The sequence below is a fragment of the Patiria miniata genome, unplaced genomic scaffold (genome assembly GCF_015706575.1).
Source record: "Patiria miniata isolate m_02_andy unplaced genomic scaffold, ASM1570657v1 HiC_scaffold_19, whole genome shotgun sequence".
Classification (NCBI taxonomy): Eukaryota; Metazoa; Echinodermata; class Asteroidea; order Valvatida; family Asterinidae; genus Patiria; species Patiria miniata.
Window position 1 is genome coordinate 9,074,324 of NW_024037057.1, and position 23,322 is coordinate 9,097,645.

At 39.3% G+C, this 23,322-nt stretch overlaps 1 protein-coding gene across 1 annotated transcript; it reads right to left on the reverse strand.

Annotated features, from left to right (window-relative positions):
* Positions 1-1,087: 1,087 nt before the first annotated feature.
* Positions 1,088-22,284, reverse strand: LOC119725395. Its single transcript, XM_038196799.1, has 29 exons — positions 22,221-22,284; positions 16,311-16,427; positions 14,801-14,917; positions 12,924-13,235; positions 12,274-12,405; positions 11,605-11,694; positions 11,153-11,389; positions 10,541-10,645; positions 9,903-9,986; positions 9,382-9,609; positions 8,872-9,186; positions 8,499-8,762; positions 8,221-8,355; positions 7,822-7,977; positions 7,609-7,704; positions 7,430-7,471; positions 7,011-7,271; positions 6,283-6,576; positions 5,583-5,709; positions 5,305-5,384; positions 4,487-5,013; positions 4,028-4,115; positions 3,661-3,737; positions 3,369-3,405; positions 3,121-3,218; positions 2,818-2,937; positions 2,448-2,599; positions 2,161-2,296; positions 1,088-1,662 (listed from the first exon to the last, which is right to left on the reverse strand). The coding sequence occupies exons 1-29, from the start codon at positions 22,282-22,284 to the stop codon at positions 1,534-1,536; spliced, it is 4,620 nt and encodes a 1,539-aa protein (XP_038052727.1). The 3' UTR covers positions 1,088-1,533.
* Between the last annotated feature and the right edge of the window lie 1,038 nt (positions 22,285-23,322).

Here is a 23,322-nt window from a genome sequence, read left to right on the forward strand (position 1 = left end):
TTTATTATTATTATTTTTTTTTTGAATTCTCATTTCTTGTCGGTGGTACACAGTAAAAAAAAAACCAAGTTGGATACTGTTTGGCAATGTACTTTACCCAGCATTGCGATAAAATTACCCCATATTAGGTTGAATTGGGTAAAAGCTGTCAAACTATTGGGAAGAATTTGCGCAAGAGTGTAGGCAGTTGATAATTCGACCAGCATTGTTCGAATTATCAAGCCATTTTGCCCACATTTTTTTACAGTATATAGACAGCCTATGCAAAAAGACTCTCAAGCCGTCAGACAATCCTGGGTATTCGGTGTCTATATAATACGAAGGTAAAGTTGCCAAACCGAATATCGATCGCCGACAAACATCATAGGCCTAATTCAAATTTGGTACAATTATGTATTTTCTGAGTAAAAGTGATTAAGCATGTTACAAAATTTGAATATTAACCCCAAAAAACTGATCGATACATGAATATATTTAGCATGTTAATGGCTTATGGGTTTCAAACGTTATCCACAAGCAGGAACCAGTCTCACGTTGGGTACAATTAACTATACTATGGAATGACGTTTTTAACGTGATTTAAAATTAGTATGAAAGTTCCATTAGCCTTCTGTCAATAGTAACCACATCTCAACACTAATCATTCTGCAAAAAACAATTCACTGTATGATTTTAAGTATTAACTGCGTATAGAGACCATGAATATACCACTGGTAAAATGATTATACCTTCACAAAGCATATGTACTTGTAAACGTTCTTGCAAATAATTGCCATCATAAACCTTTCAATGTTGTTTTTTGACTTCCAATTGCAATGGAAATGTTAACCATCATCTGACAGTTCAAATATCCAACTGTACTTTGATGCCCTGAAATAGTGCCTCATTTTTATAAAAATTTAAATTTTGGTGAAAGAAAAATCCCAGCCTTTAATGCATTGACACACAATCCATTTTCTTCTATTTTTGAACTTCGCAAATATTTTGCCGCTCTTATAAGACTTTTGGAAACAAATCGGTTACTCTATATAGAAAGACACAAAATCCTGAAATATCATATATACACACACAAACACTAAATGTCGGTTACAATGTGCTTTAAAACATCTGAGTATAAGTGAACATAAAGTATGACAAATGTTCGCAGATTAAGTTTTATCCAAAGGGTATTAATTACAAAGTGAAGTTATTATTTGCTTTGTAAGGATGTTTAAGTGATTGCCTCAAATATCTATTTTCATTATTCACAATTCTCATTATTCACAATTAGTTAATGGTGTAATTAAGGACGTATCGTTGTAAGGTGTATTAACGTAAATGACATATTATTAAACGATATCTGGACATATAAACAGGGAATAAAGCTTAATTTGTGTACAATTTCAAGCAAATAAAAACCAAACACAAAATTTGGGTGGGGGAATAGAAAATACCCGAAGATAGTCGGGTAAAAACAAAGGGTATTGTTTACTTTCATATAAAATGTTAGCCTCTCAATCTTCAAACTCATTAGTCAACTCAGGTCATTGAGGTTTATTTTCCAGTCAGTTTTGCAGCCACCTGTTTCTTCGCTTTCTTGGCGCCCTTCCCTACGTTCTCGTAAGACGTGTCATCTTCCTTAGAGGCAGCCAGCAGAGCCTCGAAGATGAATCGGTATTGCGCCTAAAATGTAAACATCGATGAAGAAATATCATGCTTTCAGTCACAATAGACACAACCATCGATCGAGCATTGATAGCGTGCAAATAGAGCGCCCTCTATAGACTACGACGCCACTGTTCTCCTCTTGTCAGATGGGATTTAGTCAACCGTAACAATTCCACCAAGTTTCAGGTGCTTAAATGATAAGCTTCGATTTCACTGTTCTCTAAGTCACGGTTGGCACGTGAAAAAAAATGATGTATTTGTTTTGTTTTGCCTTTTTTGGCAAATATGTTTCTTTCAGACTTTGAATATTTAAATATTACCACATTATCTTTATGAAAACAAAACACTCCAAACGTATCGTTATTACGCAGAACATAACGTTCATTATGATAAAAAACTGGCTATTTTTTTCACCAAGGTTTACTACGCCCATTTGGGGTCAATATGCAAATTGAAGTCAAAGTAATCGACAACCCAGCTAGTTTAATATAAAAAGTGTATCAGAGAACTTACCGGTGTTTGCACCATCTTGTTTCGTTTTTGTCTCATGCGATAGATGAAGCCAAGAACATCAACTTGTCCTTCTTGGCGCATCTGATCAAGCATGGAGTCCAGGGCGATGTAGGTTCCTGTGCGGCCGATACCATTACTATAAAATAAACCGAAAACAATGGCAAGTTTCAAAATTACCTAGGCTCACTTTTGTCGATAATTTTATAATAATGGCCTACATGGTATTTAACCAAGCAGTTTAGCTGTTGACTATCGCTTATGGCACTTATTCGTAACTTAGTTCCTACCTGCAATGTACAACGGTCCGTCCCTTGTTATGTTCAGCGTTCACAACTTGCATGAAGTTGAGCACAGTAGTCGGGTGCTCTGGTGCTTCCATGTCTGGCCAGGTCTTGAAATGAAACTGTTTCACCAGCCTGTTACTTTCCGCACTAAACACCTAAATGTGATACGAACATATGGGTCTAAGGGATGGTGATATTGACATTTTAATGGAACAATCAAAGCGGCCTTGTCATAAAATCGATACTTCGCCAAACTTCAGCCAGATAAAAAGGAACCAACCTTTTGGTAGAACACTATAAATCGTCGCACAGGATTTACGGATTAACATTTCAGCCTTGAAAACGGAAACAAAAAAGAAACAACTAGGCCTACCTTGTCTATCCGAAAAGCACGAATTGTGTAGTCCAAAAACACGTCTTCTTTCTCAGTGCTTACTGCGATGTCAGAATAAGTCTTTATTCCGGTATCTGGCCAGTACTGATGACAATTAACCTCAATCTGACCAACAAAATGCAATGGAAAGCAATTTCAGTTTTACATTTTGTTTGACAAGACAAATTACAAGACAAATTATACTAGACCTATCAGTATTCACTAAAGAAAAGACGTAAAAATCCATCTTACAAAAAAAATTCCCATTTACGTCTTGTTTGCAAAAGATATGCCCCACGTTACCTCGCCGTTTTCTACCGGATTGGTCAGCATGATGATCTTATCCACCTTCGTCTGCCACACCATACGCCAGAAATCTCCTACGGTCGATTCGGTTGGTCCTTTTAGACAAACACAAATCAATGGATGTCTTAAGCAATTAAACAATCGCTCGTCTCTTTGTAATTGGGCCTATAGTAGTTTCTTCGACCTCAAATTATTTTTTAAATGTAAAGCCAAAAGGCAAGCTTAATTCCATTTGTATTATTTACCTTGACTGGCTATGTACATGTCCTTCTCCAAATAACCCTGTAAAGGAAAAATCAATTTAGTTGAAAATCAAAATACTAAAAATACAGTCCACCTTTTTAATGGTTAATGCTAGCTGTCATGCTTATATGGACGTCAAAATTAATGGTAGCCAATACAAATTATGTTGTTTTCAGAATTCAAAGAATGCTAAATTGCACTGTATAAAAAAAATGAAAAATTATGTATAAATTTACCAACTTGGTATAACACAAATTCAGTGAAAATTCCCATAAAATGGTACATGCTACTTACATCGATGTAGCAAGCGTTTATGTAATCAGAATCAGGATCATTCTGCAACGGCTCCAACACGACACGCGAATGGTCATCTATGAACAACGACATCGACAAGAGAACTGATTTATTTTTCCTGTAACGTGGTTTCAATTTCTAAACAGTAGAATGTGCCCCTTTTTATATAATTAAGTGATACTCCAACCCAAAACTTGTTTAAAGCTCACTTGCTTGAAACACGAAAGATATTTGACCCCCAAAAAAAGGACTTAAAAAAATTAGAACCAGTTTAATGTATCATTTAGTCCTTACACATGTTGTATATTCTTCCAAGCAAAAGATCTAGCATCATCAAATAGCCGTCCAGATGTCAACCAATACTTACAGACAATGATGTCCGTATCAAGGTTCTTACTCTCATTTTGTGGTTTCATAGCCACAGTCGCTGGACGTAACTGACCATCTGGAAGAGTCTGAAAGTTTAAATAATAAGACCAAACGTAGAAAAGACTTTGTTTTGCTTTGTTGATACTCTCCTTACTTATAGAGATGTCGGTCCGTGTGAATTTCTATATGAATGCTTTACCTGTATGCATTGGTTTATAAACTTTTGCTGACCATTTCTCCAGACCCGATAAAGGACAAAGTGCTCTGTCCGAAACGTAGAAAATAATTCTCACACTGGTCTTTTTTTCCAAGCCACACTTCTTTGTCAAAGAAACGTATGTTCTGTGTTTTCCCCCGCAAATATTGGTTGTTATTGCAGCTCTTTTAAAGATAACAAAATGGTAGGCACTTTTTTATGTTTGTTTTCACCACGTACCAATCTTTGATTTTCACTCACCATGAAGTCTGCAGGGAATCCATTTTGACCAGCCTGCTCCTTCTTGCGGATGTATTCTGGGAGCTCCTCAACACGAACCGATGTCAGCTGACTGAATAGCTTACGTATCAGTTGCTCTTGCGCATCCTCGTCCGCAGCTGGTTGCGGGATGGATGGTTTCGGATGAGGTTTGGGCTTCGGCTTACGTGCGATGGACGGTGCGGAAGACTTCTCTTTACCCTCGTCCACGGATGCGTACACAGCAGAATCTGGAACCTCATACGTTGCGTCGGCAGCGTGCGGTTTCAGAGGCGGTTTGGGCTTCGGTTTCCGCTCAGTTTGCGGTACAGACGACTTCTTCATGATGTCAGCGTCTATGTATGTGTACGCGTGAGGTTCGGCTGAGCAAACCTCATAATCATCCACATCCTGTGATATACTTGGGTTCTGTGCAATGGGTTGGGCGGAAGATATCGTGACTACACCATCGCCAAGGCTCGTGTACGGGGCCGGTTCCGCTGTAGGTTCCGGAACCTGATAGTCCACATCTAAATAGAGAATATCATCCGACAGGTTTCAAAACATGAAATAAATTGAATGTTACACAACTTTATCAGCATGATTTTTTCTAAACATAAGCCTACAGCTGGTAAAACAATTCCAATCAAAATGTCGGCCGATATCTTCAAAGGTCATTGCTAAGCTCTGCTCTGCAGCTTTTGACCATTGGAAAAGCCTTTTTGTCCCTCTTCATTGCCAATGGTGGTCTTTGCTTTCAACCATATTGGGAACAGATTCAAAGTTTATCTTGAAATGAAAAACTTTTACAGAAAACTCACCTGCTTCGAAAGCTTTGTTCTGTGGAAGAGAAGTTTCTCCATGGACGCCATCAGAAGGCTGGTTCTTTCGACGGCGTCTTCTGTAAATTAGTTCCAAGGTTATCAAATCAAACAAAAGCATTTTCCTCTTCATTTTACGAACATTGAATTATTACTTGAGTTTTGTGAGTGGTATTAAATCCTTGGCATTTGTATAACCCCCAATTGGTCCTCGATGGAAAGACAAAAGAGGATATTTGCGACTGATCAATCTTTATGCAATTATGATTTTGATGTACCTTTTATACAGCACAATGACGACAATTATAACCACCAGAATCAGGATTACAGCAGCTGCTACTGACCCGCCTATCACTGCCGAGGATGAGTTAGTTGCGGGATTCGTGTCCATTTGGGGCGCTGTTACTAAGACAATTATAGAAAAGGGAGAAAAAAAATTCCAAATGCGATTTCGTTTCGATAGTGATTAAAGAAATTTGTTGTAGAAAATATTCTGAAATTTCTTCAGCGGAAATCAATTCTTCAAAGGAAATCGATGGATTGCAAAGCTGAGATTGTCAAAAATCGGACATATGCTGCACGTCAAACGATGTGTTTACAATCATAGACGGTCATCACCAAGCCTAAGCTAAGATAAGAATTTATTTTTCAAGTTGACGGCTTAAGAGGAGCTAGATCTGTCAAGTAAAAGTTAATTACTTTTGCATTTCTCGAGACTTCATCTACGAGTTTGTGATAGATGTGGACAACGCCGGAGTCCTACTAGAAAAGGCAAAGTCGACTTTTGTAAATATCCGGACAAATTGTCTACATTTTAATACTGATTTTCAAGTAGCCTTTTCGAGAACTGTTTAACCACCCCCCCCCCCGATAAAAAAGGCCTTGTGACGCCATTGGGAGATTTAAACAATCTGCCGCCCCATCCCCCACCCCTTTCCTGCAAAACTTTCTGGATCCGCCCATGTATAAACTTATAACCTTTTAAGGTCGTTTTCACTTGAGCCTGACTGTACAGTCCGGCTCCGGCAGTGGTGCTAGCAGCAACCTGAAAACTGTACTCGGTGAGCGGGGATAAACCCTGGATGGTCACCGATTCCTCTGATGTCACTGACTGAACGACTTCTGTAGATGGTGGGCCTACTTCAGTCAGGATGTACGTGTAGCCTGTGATGATACCACCTCGGCTTCCACAAGGTGGCTTACTCCAGGAAAAACTCAGGCTGGTTGACGTCACCGAGGTGGAATTCACTTCAGTTGGGGACTCAGTTGGCTCTAAAATAACCAAGAAATAGTCAAGATTAAATTCTCGCAAATGACCCATAAGGGAGACAGGTTTTGCTCAACAAAAACACTTGTACCTTAAGTAGACAAGTTATTAGAGAGATATTTGAATGTCTCCAGAATATTTTAAGTCCTGTTTCTAGGTAGATGTTTAATGTCACAAATAGCTTCAATCGATTCCTTGTGAAATTTACAAAGTTTGATGAGGGTAGGTTAAGTGTCATTAAAGTTCGGTTCGGATTGTACAAAGAATTATATTTCATATAACTCTTGATGTAAAACTCGTTGAAAAGTTTTTTAGATTAAATAACCTTGTATTATGTAATTAATGCGTCGAAGACATTTGCTTTTGTGCGTCGAGGTGACACAAACTAATTATGGCAAACAATTCCATTTCAAGAAAATTTGAAAGCATAAAAACTCACTTGTTATTGGTGGCTTGGTCACCTCAGGTCCCTTTACATCACCAGGGTACAACGGCCGAATGTAAACTCTGTAGTTCAGTGTAGACTCTAAGCCAGTTATGAAATGGAAAGTTTCTTGTATCGATTCTTGAGCTATAGTGTCTTCACACTCATCCGTGGTTGTCAATTCGTAGCCAGAAGAGCAAGGATCTGGTTGCCAGGCAACAAACAGTTGATGAGGATCGCCTGACGACACCTCCAGCCCAAGTACGCCATTTTGAGCTGATGAAAAATTGCGACGAGTAAGGAACACGTCAAGAACATTACATAATAAATAAGTATATAATCTGCATGCCTTGGACAGGTTTTCGGCATTTCCGAATCATAGTGTTATAACACTGTTAATTCTTTGGAAAGTTTACTAAAATAATATTTCTTACTTGTGCACTGGCAGTTACTTCCAAAATATGGTGCTTCGCAGCCTGAATAAAAAAATAAAGAAAACACGTGATTAGATTAGTGATTATGATAATATAAATATGGATTGCTGTTTACAAAAATGGGCAATGTAAATTATTTTAAAGATGAAAGGCAATTCCTCATCGGAAGACACACTCACCATTGCTGCATTCTCCTGTATCTTTACTGCAGGTTCCTCCCGATGCACAGTGACATGTCTGCTTACAGTCAGCACCAAATGCTCCTTCAGGGCATTCTGACGAAAAAAAATAGTTCTCCATAAAGAAACCACTCAATTAGGATATTTTGATAACAACTTAACTATAATTAAGTAAAATGACACTAATGACTGATACAAGCCAAGCTACCTTACCTTGCATACAGTCAAGTCCCATGTAACCTGCAGCACACGAGCATCCATAAGGATCAGGAAGACAGAACAAACGCCCTCTGCAAGCCTCGCGGTGTGGATCAGTGCTACCGAGACACCTCTGATCGGCAGTCTTACCAAAGACCTTACGACCATGGGCTGCAGTTTCCATAAAACATTACACAGAAACGAAAACTTTTAAAACGTAAAGTGACATTTAAATATGTACCTCAGTACTTTTACTACCGCAAAATATCTGGTTAGGCCTGACAGACTTGTTCTGAGATGTGCTTCCTTGCAGAAGCCATAAATTACGTTCGTTATTGTAAAACAATTCTGGGCTTGTTTGTTTTATAGTTTGCTGCCTGCCATTTTTCTTCTGGAAGGCCTCCAACTCTTTACCTTGCTCGCAATTATCTCCACTGAACCCCGGAGCGCACACACAGGTACCAGACTCGTCATGACATACACCGCCATTGTAGCATCGACGACAGGTTTTCAGACATGATGGTGGGTCCCAACGTCCAGAAGGACAATCTATAGTATTAAAGAAGCGAAAGCACTTCCAATTTTGAATCTTAGAAATTGAACAAAATGAATTCCACCAAGTTTACAAATATATAAAGAACAAACAAGCCCAATTTTGTTTAGAGACTCAATGTAGAGACTCTCCAACCGACCTCTAACTATGAGCCTCATGATTCCATGCAGTTGCTCCTCCTCTTGATCTGAAACGAAGCAGCTGTATACTCCATCATCATCCTTAGCGACAGTCGATATCAGTACACTCAGGAGGTCGCGCCAAGTATCAATGACGTCACCCCCATCACGTCGCCATCTGTAGTTGGTGTTTGGTGAGTTTACGTCACGCATTTGCAGCACCACAGAGTCTCCGATGCTTGCTGTTTGCGTCCGCACAACGGGACGTATATGAACGGTGCTTTCTGAAAAGGCAGTAAATTTAAATCACCAGAACACTTGCAAAGCAAAAATTCAAGAATTGTTGTTGATCATGCACAAAAACAGCAAATAATAGTACCATTGTTTCCTTACCGTTTTTCGATAAAATGACGGTCTGTATCCTAGTAGTGATGTCATTGCTGATCGCCTCAGAGTAGAAGACGCCTGTCCTGTCAATCCCACCCTCCTCTGGTAATCTCAGGATCAATCTAGCTGCACATCCTGTAGACGGATCAGACGATACCATAGATCCTGAGGGAAGTGCTCCGCTATTCCCTCTTATTGTTAGTTGGCGGCCGAATGAGACACTGGCAGTGATGTCATCAGGACCTTTGTACGCTGTGATGCTTGCATCATTGTCTCCAATGAGAGCAGGATTTGTGACCAGAGTAAAATCTATACCGCTGTCTGTCCAAAAAAAAAATCCATACTGAAGTTTCATTATTGACCAAAACAAGTTTCATTTGACCAATTATTTTTAAACCGGCCAATTATTTTTAAACTCAGGTCAGATCTGAACAACTTTTTTCTTCATTTTTTGGTGACAGCATACTGGCCATTCATGGTGCTGTCAACAACATAAAGTACATCTGGCAAAAATACCTGTTTGCTGGAAATCACATGTAATCACCGTCACTTCGCATAGTCCGAGTCTCGCCATTCCGGGGATATCGACGCTAACATACCGGGCAAGTACAGGCGGATCGCAAGTAAACTCTGCGAATTCGTCGGTTTCAGCTTGGACTTGACTCACTGGAGTTCCACACATTACATTATTGGTATGTCTGTCGCTCAGCCCTGCCCTTACAACACCATCCTGTAAATGGGGTCCTTAATTAAAAATATATATAAATTTAGAAAAAACTCTATTAATCATTAATGTATTGTAAGTTATAATGTATTTACTCTGATGAGTGTCAGAACTATATATTCCTATTTGCAATTTCATTTGCACTGATCATTTAATGTGGAAAAAAACAGAAAGAGGATGTGATAGTTTTTTTAATACGAACTTGATATACCAAAACAGCTACGAACAATACACGACGTTGACCCCCAAAATGTTACACAGAAGTTCTAAATAAACTCAGTTGGAAAGTTCAAGACATACAACCTTATCTTACCGTTGACAGAGGGACGAACTCGGATTTTTCCAAGACACTGACTTGCTTTGAGGTCCAGCTTCCACCATGGGTTCATTTCTTCCACTAATATTCGAAAATATTTTGGAAAAAATCATACCATAATGTTTCACCATTTCAAGTGGCGCAATAACTATGGTGTCTGATTCAGGGATTCCGGACCTGTTATTTTATTTTCTCATTAGTTGGTCTTCAATGGAGTGTTCAGACAGAGAACCATTAAACTACAATATGGCACAGCGCAATACAGCTATATTCATGCACTACTATTTGAAAAGGGGTATACCCGATGTTCCCCAATACCTTTGTTCCCCAAAATCCTTAGGGTTAGTGTTACTTTAGGGGTAGGGTTGGGGAACATAGGTATTGGGGAACAGTATATTGGGTAACATAGATATGCACCCTTTGAAACCATGCGTCCATAAAGAGACTCGTGAAAGATCATGCTTGGTCAAGGACGGGAGGCTCAGGCTCAGCACAAGATGTTAATTGTAATTTGTTGAGGATAAAGTTTCTGGAATAGGTGAGTTTTGGTGGAAGCCGTGTATCTGACAGCCTCGGCGATTATCAATATGGGAGGGGACCAGCTGTCCCGCCCATGGCCATTGTAGCTTACTTACTTGTCCGGCTGCAGTACGGTTCCCCTGGAAGGCTATCTACAGCTTTACCAGGGATGAAACCATCTGTTGAGCTTTGAGTGCTGGGCTTGTCAGTCAAATTGAGGGCTGCATGATACACCATTCAGAATAAAAAAAAATGAGTATTTTGAAGAAAAAAAACCAACAATTTTTGGCTGCAACAGTTTGACTTACATGTAAGCATTATAGAGGGTGTGTAACCTAAACCGTGACTTTATTGCGGGATGTGGCCAAATGTGGCTTTTTTAATTTGGCATTTTTTATCTCTAAAAACCGTTTTAAGACAATCAAAACTGGTAAATTTGTAGCGTCTCGAGGCGCCTTTATTCATCACGCGTTGACATGGCACGAGAAGCCACGTTTTAGGGCCTATTATTTTAAGAGTTGCATAAGTGAACAGGAACATTTGGCAGTTAAGTACTTTGCATGAACATCGCGCTATTGAGAAAATGGAAATAATTGTTGATCCCTTAAGGATGGGAGACACTGCATTATTAATTTGAAAACGTTGCCTCATTTAAATCCATACGTCTTTCACTGTCAAAATTAATAATAAACATATATATCACAATTTAATCCCGACTTTAGGTTTACCTGCTGGATGGAGTTCACATGGCCATACCATTACTTCAGCCAGTGAAAGCCAGGTTTCTCTAGGAATATCGACGCTAACATACCGAGCAGGTCTGGAGGGATCACAGGTGAATTCAATCCAATCATTGATTAAGGCTTGATACAGGCTTACTGGTGAACCACACGTCGGGTTATCAAGATGTGCATCACTCAGGCCAGCACGGACAACAGCACCTTGTAAACGTAATCTAACGTCGTCTGAAATTAAAAACAAAAAAAATAAGAAAGACATAAAAATATGCATTACTTTGGTACATTCTGAGGGATGATTTAAATACGCAGTTTAAAAAAAAAATCAGTTATATGTGATGTTTTTTTTCAGCTTTCAGTTGGGTCATAATTTGTGGTACTTGAAACACTGTCAGTTAGCTCACTCCAACCGTTGCAGTTAAATAAATGAGGTGTTTACGTACGTTCAAGATGATCTGGATTCCTGATGGCAATTTTCCCAATGCAATGAACAGAAGTCATGTCTATCTTCCACCAGGGATTTTGATCTAAATCTGAAAGACAAAAGTCAGGTAAAATATCCAAAACACACGTTGGCAACAAATAACTACTCTTAATTGAAAACCGGTTTAAGGGGAAACGCCGAAAAATTATTGGAATACTTGTGACTTTATTAAGAAGTTTTGAAATGAATGAAGACAAAAGGGATGAGCTGGAAGAAGGGTTGGTGGTACGGGTGTTTGCATGCAGCGCCATACGCCGGTGCGAAATGCGAATCCACTTTCACGTCATGAAACATTCTCTGAGAGTTCGACAGATTTGAATGGCCCCATTCGCGAATTCGCAGCGCGAAAACGTGACGTGACGTCACAAATTCGTATTCGCCCTTTCACGCCAAGTATGCATCGGGTCAATTTGCAAATTTTACGTTAGATTAAAATGCATGTTAATCTTCGATTAATGAGTGCTCGAAATCATTGAAGTTATATCGTTGTGAATGAGTACATTTTGTCAATGACATTGTTTAGACAAACTCAAAGTTTCGTGCACAGTAGTTTGGAATTTAACTGAGGCGTCATATTTTGTTGGAATTATATTTTAAGGCAATATCAAATGGAAGTCGTTGAAGTTACCTGTATGACTACAGTGGGCGACATCATAACCATACAGTAAAGATCCATCCACAGCTCCTGAAGCATACCAAGTACCAGAACTATTAGAGTAATCGGAGCTCTGGCTGCTTGGGAGTCCCGTTAAATTCAGGGCTGCAAGAATAACAGGAAAAGAGGACTGCAAAGCCATTCATTTATTTACAGAAACAAACTTCAATATCGAAAAAAGATCATTTGGCATCGCTGATATGATATGTATGGTATTATGTCATGATTCAACACATTCACATCATCTAGTGATGCTGCTTAATGAAGTATACTTTGTTCAAAGATGAATTGAAAATTGATATTGTCAGATTTGTCTCTTTTTTCTCTTAGATTATGCAGATTTTATTTTTTTTTCATTCATTTCTTTCTGGTAATGAAACCAAGGATTCCTCAAAAGTACCCTAAGCACTGTAGCTCGAAAGCCCGAAGAAACATGCAGAGAGAATACAATGAGAAGCAAATACAGTTTTAGAGGTGGGAGGAAAACCCCAGAAGAATGTTCTGAGGAAAACCCATAGAATCAGGCAGGGACTGAAAACCCAATCCACATATTGGCCCGGGCAGGATTCAAACCCGGGTCACAGCGGTGGAAGGCGAGGAAAGTACCGCTACGCGAACCTGACTCCCCAAATAGATAGTTTTTACAGCACATCTGATCCTCCTTATCCCACCTGTTGTTGTGTCAGTCTTGATCGTATCCGTGGTAACCTCTTCAATCATGACTTCAACCAAGTTGAGTATGGTATTAATCCCGTCAACCCGACCACTTCTAGGGATATCCACGCTGACGTATCGTGCAGTGACGTAGGGGTCTGGTAGGAAATCAATCACAGCTCCGCTTATAGCGTCATCATAAGCAACCCGTCCTACCTCTGGGTTCTGCAGGTGATTGGAGCTCAAACCAGCACGAATTACACTACCGTGCAATCGACGAGCTGCAACAAAATTGATAACAATGATCAATAACATGTATAAAGTACTAGCAAACAGTATTATTTTTATTTTGACTGAATGCCTTCTTAATTTGAACGTACTTTTTCTGAACTATTCAAATTGGTTGTTTCTCATTTTGAAGTGTTTGTCCTAAGCCTGCATATCTGTGTGTAACGTAATGTCCGTGGGGTACCTAATGTCTAAGAAATAGCTAGTCATGTCTATAGACCATAAACGTAGCGGCCATCTTAGAGGGCATCTGGTTTGATTTAATTCAGTAATAATGAATACACACAAGGTTCACTATCATAGCATATCCCAGCAAAACAAAGACATTGCCCTCTAAGGTGGCTGCTACGCAAAAGGTCTATAATAAGTCACAATTATAAGATTTGAGGCTTTGCATGGTGGAGTATATCAATCGTTTCGGTTTGCGGTAACACCATGTGGTAACACCATAGCCCCAGAGAAACACTGGTACACCCGTCGTATCAGAGAAGCTATTGAGATCCACAAACATGACACTGTACCACAAGACATCGGCTATTTCATAAGCAACATATGGCATTCAATAATACCAATATCATTTCGGTTTGCGGTAACACCATGTGGTAATAACTACTGCTTAGAAGATATTAGTTCTGAAAAGAACTTGTGCTGCTTATTATCAACTTTGCTAAGTAGTTTTTGTTCTGATAAGAACAGTCCTGCTGTAAGTTCTGAACGAACTTGTCTTTGGTCTTAACGTTTCGACTAGCCTGCTCTAGTCTTCGTCAGGAGAGCAGTCTCCTGACGATGACTAGAGCAGGCTAGTCGAAACGTTGAGACCGAAGACAGTCTCCTGACGATGACAAGAGCAGGCTAGTCGAAACGTTGAGACCAAAGACAAGTTCGTTTAGAACTTACAGCAGTACTGTTATTATCAGAACAAAAAACTACTTAGCAAAGTTGATAATAAGCAGGACAAGTTCTTTTCAGAACTAATATCTTCTAAGCAGTAGTCATTACCACATGGTGTTACCGCAAACCGAAACGATACCGATACCCCACCATGCAAAGCCTCAAATCTTATATCAATAATACCAAGTTGCAACACTCATAGCTCACAGCCAACTGACACACCTGAGCGAGCAGGACACTCAGCTGGCATCCCAGTTCAACACAATTAATGCCCAGGGCTCACAGCCAACTGACACACCCGAGCGAGCAGGGCATCCCATTCTAACACAATGCCAACAGACAACCAATTAGAATCCACCACTGCAAGCACCCCCAATCCTAACACAGCCTACTTAAGGAGTAGCATCTACAACTCTCTCCAGTCTCCTGACGATGACTAAAGCAGGCTAGTCGAACTGTTCTCATCAGACCAAAAAAAAAACTACTTAGCGAAGATGATAATAAGCAGGACAAGTTTTTTTTCAGAACTAAATATCTTCTAAGCAGTAGTTATTACCACATGGTGTTACCGCAAACCGAAGGTCACAATTAGTTAAGCAGCTCACACGACCCGATTTCAATCAGCTACCCATCCAAATATCAGTTGAAAAAAATACACAGCACTTACGATTCTGGGAAAAAACATCGTCTATTCTGTTAACCAGAGTAATTTTCCTTAAGCAGTAGACAGCCCCCAGGTCCACTTTCCACCAGGGGTTCGTTTGTTCCTCTAGGGAGGCATACCCTGCGTGAATAGAAAAAAATATGTAATTCATTTGATCAATTAGTCACGTTCATTCTCAGTCTATTAACCAGACTAATTTGCTTCAAGCAGTAGACCCAGGTCCACTTTCCACCAGGGGTTCGTAAGTTGCTCAACAGTGTCAAACGCTGTGTGAATAGGGGAGAAAATATTGTATTAATTAAATGTGATAATTATACGTTCCTTCTGTGTTTATTGTTTTAACCAGACTCATTGTCCTGACGATTTACACAGTTTTCCTTGGTTTCTCTTCAATTTAAAGTATGTGCTTTAATTTGTGGTAACATTCTTCTAAATTTCTTTAAAATTTCTATAACGTTTTGTGATTTTTCGCAAGCAGTAAAAAAATAAATAAAAAAGGTTCATTTTCCACCATGTTTGGGTTACTTTGTCAAGTTTTGAGTGTTGTATCCTTTGTGAATGGGGACAAGTTTCAATCAAAGAATCACTCTGGCTTCCCCCCCCCCCCCCCCCCCCCCCTGTGTATTCTGTTAACCAGCAGAGTGATCATTCAAGTAGTTTTACTCTCTAATTTCCAAAGAGTGAAATTAGGGACTAGACGTTTTAGAGTGAAAAAAAAACCACTTCAGTCGAATCTCGAATGAAAACTCAATCTTTACGATTGAAGAAATTTTACTCTAAAACGTCTAGTCCCTAGTTTCCGACTGGAAGTAAATGTTAACTCGAATGGAGTGAATTTTCACTCTTTGGAATTTAGAGAGTAATCGACATCCTCCATTGACGGAATAGCACGAGCAACATTCACAAAGTTGCACGAGGTTGTTTTATCTACCATAAGCTAGCTTTATCTCTGTTAATGTCTCAAGTTAAATATCTTTCGGGATAGAATCAGGGTAGCTAAGTTTTCTTCTTCAAACATTAACAAGCTTTTGTCACGTTTTGCGTTTGTAAACAGATTTTGTCAACTTTTGTCAAGGTTTTGTGGTGCGACGTTTGAAAATATGCTATGAGCACACATTCTGGAATTTGTATCCTTGTGGAGTAATTTCTTTGTTCTCGTGTACTAAAGTTTTCGAGTTCGAAAGTGTAGGCCTATTTTCAAAATGCTCCTATTTAAACCAGAATTCCTGGGCTGAAATTCGGGCTTAATATCCCTTACATAAAATACTTCAATTTGCGACCAATCAACACACCTTGGAAATTCCTAGTTTTTGAGTAAATTCCCTATTTCGTGATAACCTTGTGGAGACGTACTCGCCTATAGAAATTGCTCTGTGGAGACGTATACAATCTTTGTTCCCTATTGTGCACATGTCTCCAGAGAGTACCGTGTACCACAACTGTTTAACATCTCATGAAAAGAACAGTTCTTTCAGCAAGTTTATAGCAGTCACCTACAGAGGGGAGCACTAACCTGTGTGTGATGAGGTACCAATATCTCGATCCACAGCCTTCGAGGGTCTATAAGCTGGTAGTGAGGTAGAACTCTGACTCACAGTAGCTTTGGGGCCACGCAGATCAAGAGAAACTCCTTCAATGTAAAACAGTCAAGAAACGACTGTAGACCTAAGAGGAACTAACAGAACGGGGACGTGTGTTTCGTATATGTATGCGAGTCTTTCCTGATTCCTCAATGATTCGGGCCAGGTTCTCAAGTTTCGGGGAGAATTTGACTAGAATTTTAATCAAACCTGCACCCAGCTGACCCTAACTGTAGTAAGCTGAGTGCAAGTTGGACTGTTTATTTTTAGTCAAATACTAACCATGTGTGTTTTCGCAGTGCACATTTCTGATCAAAATGACGTCACACTTCTAAAGTACAATCTGCATGTTGCTGCTACACACTGGAACGTCTGATCATCAGACTAGTGGTCTCCTTAATTAACCCTAAAAAAAAATGTCGCTGCGTGGCAACCCCCGGTCCGAAATTTATGTTAAATTTAAGGGCTAAGGAGACCGCCTCCCTCAACTTTTCCGCAAAATACCCTTGCAACCAATCTTTTCAGGACCCAAGCTGTCCTGATTTTTAGCCTCGAGTCTTGCGTATCTTTTGATACCAAAAAACAAAGAAAAATCCGGCGCAAGGCGCCATGGAAGCTTCATTTTCCCAATACATGTATAGTGTAGGCTTACACAGAATTACCATTGGTGCATGTGAATAATTAATTAGCATTCATAAATACCTCAGACAGTTTAGCCATTCCTATTGGTCGAGAGCCCGTCACGTGGCCGGTATTAAACGGATGATAAAGACATGGCTAGCTGGTCTTTTCCAGTGTCACAATAAAATGTGGACTCCTAGTGTCACAATAAAATGTGGACTCCTAAAAATCCAGTGCCTCTTATCGTTTCATTGGTTGAACGTTCACAATCCTCACGTAGGCATGCGCAACACTACCAGGGAGTTAGAATTTTATAGTTCTAAATTCAAAACGCAACGCGCCAGGTGCGTTCTGCGCGACATCGCATAGAACATGATACGCGCGCGTCAATCTCCATAAAAGGGTTGTTTTCATCTTACTCGCCAGCTGAACACTCCATTATTTTGCAGGAGGGATGATTCAAAAAGCATAAAGTGAATTTGTTGAACAAAATCGGGATGTTTTGAACGAATTATATGATTTTTTTTTACCGAAAAGGTATTTATGAATGGGAATAAATATGTACTCCGTCGGTATTTATCACTCTGTTTAATACCACTTAGAGTCTGTGTGCTGATAATTACCCTCGCCTCCGGCTCGGGTAATTATCAGCACCCAGACTCTAAGTGGTATTAAACAGAGTGATAAAAACCTCCGGAACACACATTTATTCCCTTAATAATTCCAAAACCCTTTGACCTGTAGTCATGACATTTCTTGGGTATGTTCATATTAATGAGTTCCATGCATGTTCCGAGTTTCATAATTTTTCGTCAATCGATGGCCGAGATCTGAGGGGGAGATGGTCAAAATAACCCGGCTCATTTAGCGTTTTGTTTTGCCAATGAGGGGTGAGGCCCATCCGCTCGCAAGTCCACAGACGAATGTAATGTGATTCCACCCATAGTCAGGTGGCTTAGACCCAATATTTGACAAGATCGTGACCAACTGGTCCAAAGCACCAAACTTGGCAAATATGTTGTTATAGCCTTAAAGAAGATATTTTTAAGGGGTGACACCTGAAATTGTTTTGTGAAGGGTGCCTAATTTGCATTAATCGTTAATCCCTGTGTGTAATACATTATGAAGTTGGTCCACCCTCATCTGTGCAAGTTGGCACACAGAGATATTGTTTTTTTCACTTGGTTTCCTGGTATGTGTTGACATAATTCAATGATGATGATGCCACTTCAAGGTTGAGGGGAGGCATGTGACGTGTATCGATAATACTTTACAACAAAAAAAGCAGCAAAGATGGGGATTACATGACATACAGAATTAGTTACATGACAGGAACCGAATTTAAGAGGAAACATCAAACACATCCAAACTTATTTCCGTTTATTTTACCCATGCACTTGGCCCTTTCTCCAGTTTTGTTTTCTCATACAAAGCCAGCCGCAAAGAGGTCAGTAATGACACGAACATAATTTAAGGGGAAACATCAAACACATCAAAACTTATTTCCGTTTATTTTACCCACACTTGGTCCTCTCCAAATGTCTATTTTTTCTCATATTATTGCATATATCGTTTGCATTTATCCGAAAAGTAAATACTAACTAATTATCGACAAGCTTACTAAGTCTTGGATTATAGACTAGTACCGTACACCCCTTGAAATTTATTGTAGATGAATCCCAACGATCAGTTAATATTAACTGACTTTTGAAGAAAAAAAAGAGTGCTATTGACGAAATCGTGTGTCGCGATCATGTGTATTGTTTTTGTTTTTTCGAAAAGTGTACTATCCACTGAGCTGAAACTTCAACAGAATTTGAGTGGTGTTACCCGTTTTATTATTGGAAACAACCAATATGCATGAAAAGCAAATGACCCTAAAGGCTTTTTATAAGTCCATGCACACCCTGCCTATGGGGAAAAAAGATTCGAGCGTAGAAACCAGAGTCCGAACAAGCAACCTTGCTGGGGAGGGTGAGCTGGGCAAAAAAAACCAGGCGATCTATGCCCAAACTCGAGCGGATAACTTAAATCTCCTTTACCTTACCGCTTCTGCTTCACCTCACGGTTCATCCCTGCCAAAGCCGGTGCAGCATGATTTTAGGTTTTATGAAATACGGACTCATTGGTGATATTGCGCATGCTCATTCATAGATAATTAGGAGGGGGACCGGTCTCGTGAGAGGGTTTAACCAATAAAAGGAAAAAGAGAGTCCGATTTCCATACGAGTCCGATTTTCATATGACACTGGATTAAACTTCTGATGTATACTCTGCCGCCCTCTACGTCGCTAGCGGTGCAAATAGGTTGAAAATACCAAAAGCGAGTATGTAGGCCTACATCATCATCTAGTATAGCGGTCGCAACCGGGATCTCGTTCACAACGCCTCGCCATACTTTGCTTTATTTATTCGAATGCATGCACATGTGCTGCAGTGGTCTGCGTGTGCGTTGTTGATTTGATTTTCTCAATACATGCACATGTTTTTGATAAAACCGAAATTCAAGGGAATAATACGAAAGCCCATTAGCGCCACTGCAAGTATATATGTTACAGATTGTGTAATTCGTTATTACGGATTATTAATTCGTTATTACGGATTACTAATTCGTTATAACGGATTATTTATTCGTTATTACGGATTATTTAATTCGTTATTACGGATTACTAATTCGTTATAACGGATTATTTAATTCGTTATTACGGATTATTAATTCGTTATTACGGATTATTAATTCGTTATTACGGATTATTAATTCGTAATTACGGATTATTAATTCGTTATTACGGATTATTTAATTCGTTATTACGAATTAGGTCTGATGTTCTCACACGTGGAGAGCACGTGACCAGGGGCCTGTGTATATAGGGCCGCTAGGCGGCGCTATCTTTGCATACAACGTTTGCACTCCTGTGCCATACTTGCCGAGTATGACTCAGTAATCCGTAATAACGAATTAATAATCCGTAATAACGAATTAAATAATCCGTTATAACGAATTAGTAATCCGTAATAACGAATTAAATAATCCGTAATAACGAATTAGTAATCCGTAATAACGAATTAATAATCCGTAATAACGAATTAGTAATCCGTAATAACGAATTAAATAATCCGTTATAACGAATTAATAATCCGTAATAACGAATTAAATAATCCGTTATAACGAATTAGTAATCCGTAATAACGAATTAAATAATCCGTAATAACGAATTAATAATCCGTTATAACGAATTAGTAATCCGTAATAACGAATTAATAATCCGTAATAACGAATTAAATAATCCGCAACATATATACTTGCAGTGGCGCTAATGGGCTTTCGTAGAATAACGACCCACATCAGTTGAAACGATTTTTGCGCAGTGATCGTGGGGCACGGTTGTCGGTTTGTGCGGTCGCAATCGGTTAATATAATTATGTAACGTTGTAAATTGCATATAGTTGTCTCTAGGCTCGGTACTTCCCTGGCACTGCATTTACATTGCTAGCACATTTACCCGGTTCAAAATAACCTGGGACCATTTTTTGTCATTATAAATTGATAAACAATAACAAAACTTTACAAATTTAGTAAATTATTATTAGCTTTATGCCATTTATGATTAAAATCATTTACGCCCGTTATCATTAAAATCATTTACTCCCGGTATACTAATACTACGCGAGTATAAACGCAAATATGTTTTACGATTTATGAATGTATGTATTGTCTTTCACCTCGCTTTCTTCTTGGAGAACCAAGACAATACTGTCACCAAAGTATGCACAGTTTCTATTTGCTAATAATGTGCGCTTCCATGTACTATTCATCGGGTGATGATTGCCCTATCCGAGGACCGAATTCTCTGCTAAACTTACACAATTATATTCAAATATTGGACCGAGCGAGCACAGATTATACACCGTCTGGGACTCTCCAAAGCTAAGCATGTGTCAAAGTGTGCGTCTGTATTTTCGACTTTCCTGCCTATATTCTTTTCCCCTCATGATAGTCAGGTGGCTTAGACCCAATTTTTGATACGATCGTGACCAACTGGTCCAAGGCACCAAACTTGGCAGATATGTTGTTATAGCCTTAGATATTTAGAAGGGGTGACCCTGAAATTCTTTTGGGAAGAGTGCCTAATTTGCATAAATCATTCATCCCTACCGTGTAATACATTTATTCCCATATTTGAGTACATTTTTTTTTTAAAGTATAATTTGGGGATTCCACTTACACCTCCTTACGTCAATAACATGTTCTAAAACATTTAAGACTGACTGGATAATTATGAGACGATTCAAAATGGCTACTATTATACTCTAAAGTTGCGCTCATTAACCTTGTCTCCAGATATCATCAAGTAGTCTTGCCAAATAGTATTGATGAGCTTCAAATTCATCAAGTTACTTACTGGCACAGTAACTCGATTAAGACTTCATGGAAAATCATGTGGACAATGATAACATTGTGATATTTAGCCCAGAACACAAAAACGGGGAGCTTGATCAAGTCCCCCACGTCAGGCTTCAAGTAATTTTTAGCCCAATTTACGGACACCTCATTTTCCCCCTTTTTGTTTTTGTGGGCTAAATATCAAGATAATATAATTTTTCACATGATTTCCCATTTATTTTTGTAAGGATAGCTGTGTCATTAAGTAACTTTGTGAATTTGAAGTTCATCAATACTGAGGTTTGGCAATACTACTTGATGATATCTGAGGGAAAAGGAAATGCGTGCAATTTTAGGGTATACGCCATTTTGGATCTTTATTATGTCCTCATAATCTTCAAGTCTCCGATATTCTTTAGAAAATGTTATTTATTTAAGTAAGGATATGTAAGTAAAATCCCCAAAATATACTTTTCAAAAATAAAATTCTACCCAAATATTTGGGAATAAATATATTACACGACAGGGATTAACGCTTTATGCAAATTAGGCACTCTTCCCAAAAGAATTCCAGGTATCACCCCTTCTAAATATCTTCTCTGGGGCTATAAGAATCTATCTGACAAGTTTGGTGCTTTGGACCAGTCGGTCACGATTCCAACCGTATGCAACCTGACTACCAATGAAATGAGACAAACAGTTTCAGTCATGGTTTAATACTTCGCGGTCACATCGCACAGTCACACATTGTATATGCACACGAAACAGAGGAGAAATACACTGAAGTAATCTACAACTTCCGGGTGAAGTTGTATAAAGTTAGAAGGATTTTCCCTACCTTCCTTGAGGCTGAAGACAACGAAGGCGACCAGAAATGTGCCAAAATCATCCCTGAACATCATGGTAATATCTCCCAGTGAAAGATGAAAACGATCCTTATAAAACTGGAAAAACAAACGCTGTTTTCACAGCTTGTCCGATATTTCCCGATGTAATCCGCCTTGCCTATAAATACAGGCAAAAAATTAATACACGGCCAAGTTCTAGTTCTGATGGCCCATTCATGCATCGATGAACAAACAAAAACCGACCGATCCTGCGACTTTGCACTACATAATATGCACATTCACAACAGTATTTTTTATCGTTCGACTTCCTCGTTCGTTGCTTCGTTATCATTGATCATAAGGTCGAAAACCTACGCCTTATTAAGCTCGGGTCATCATACTTCACGCGAAAGTGAAAGCGAAGCGAAATTCGTGACGTCAACAATACATTCAAAGTAAGATTTGAGGCTTGGCATGGTGGAGATACTAAATAATGAAAGGTTTGCGGAAACACCATGTGCGAATAATTCTCAACTAAGAGAATGGTTCTGAAAAAGAACCAGAGGTATCAGAGGTACCAGAGGGGAAAAATACATTCAAAGCGCGTCCACTTTTGTTGAAGGCGACATGAATTTCGTTTCGCACATGCGTTCGCGTGAAGTATGAACTAGGCTTTATACAATAACTCTACGGCTTTCTACTACATACTAGTCTCCTGAAAGGGGGAAGCGGGGGGCTCCTGAGGGCATTGCATTGGAAATTTAGGGGAGGGGGTGATCAAGTGCCCCAGCCCCCCTTGGATATGCTACTGATGTCCCCTTCCACTGGAAATGGTATTTAACATGTGAAAAAAGCATTATTGTTATTATTAGGCTCCGCCTAGGGGTAACCGCATTAAAAAATGTGTGAGGGCGCTGTTCATTTGGTGACCTTTTTTTCTGAACAGCAAATTGTGATTAAGGGAATCATTGTGTGTTTGGGAGGTGTTAAACACTATATTTAAGACTGGTTGGAGTCCGGGATGCTGATAATTACCCGAGACGAAGCCGTGGGGACCGGGCGCACCTCTATACGTTCCCGTCATGCCTCGGTGAAAAGTTTCTCCGGAAACAG

Excerpts from the sequence above, each read along its gene's own strand:
- LOC119725395 (XM_038196799.1), bottom strand. The coding sequence starts at position 22,284 with ATGATGTTCAGGGATGATTTTGGCACATTTCTGGTCGCCTTCGTTGTC. Across the intron at positions 14,918-16,310 it reads TGGTACCTCATCACACACAG|GGTATGCCTCCCTAGAGGAA; the intron begins GTTAGTGCTCCC and ends CTATTCACGCAG. Across the intron at positions 13,236-14,800 it reads CGATGTTTTTTCCCAGAATC|CTCGTCGATTGCACGGTAGT; the intron begins GTAAGTGCTGTG and ends ATTTTGTTGCAG.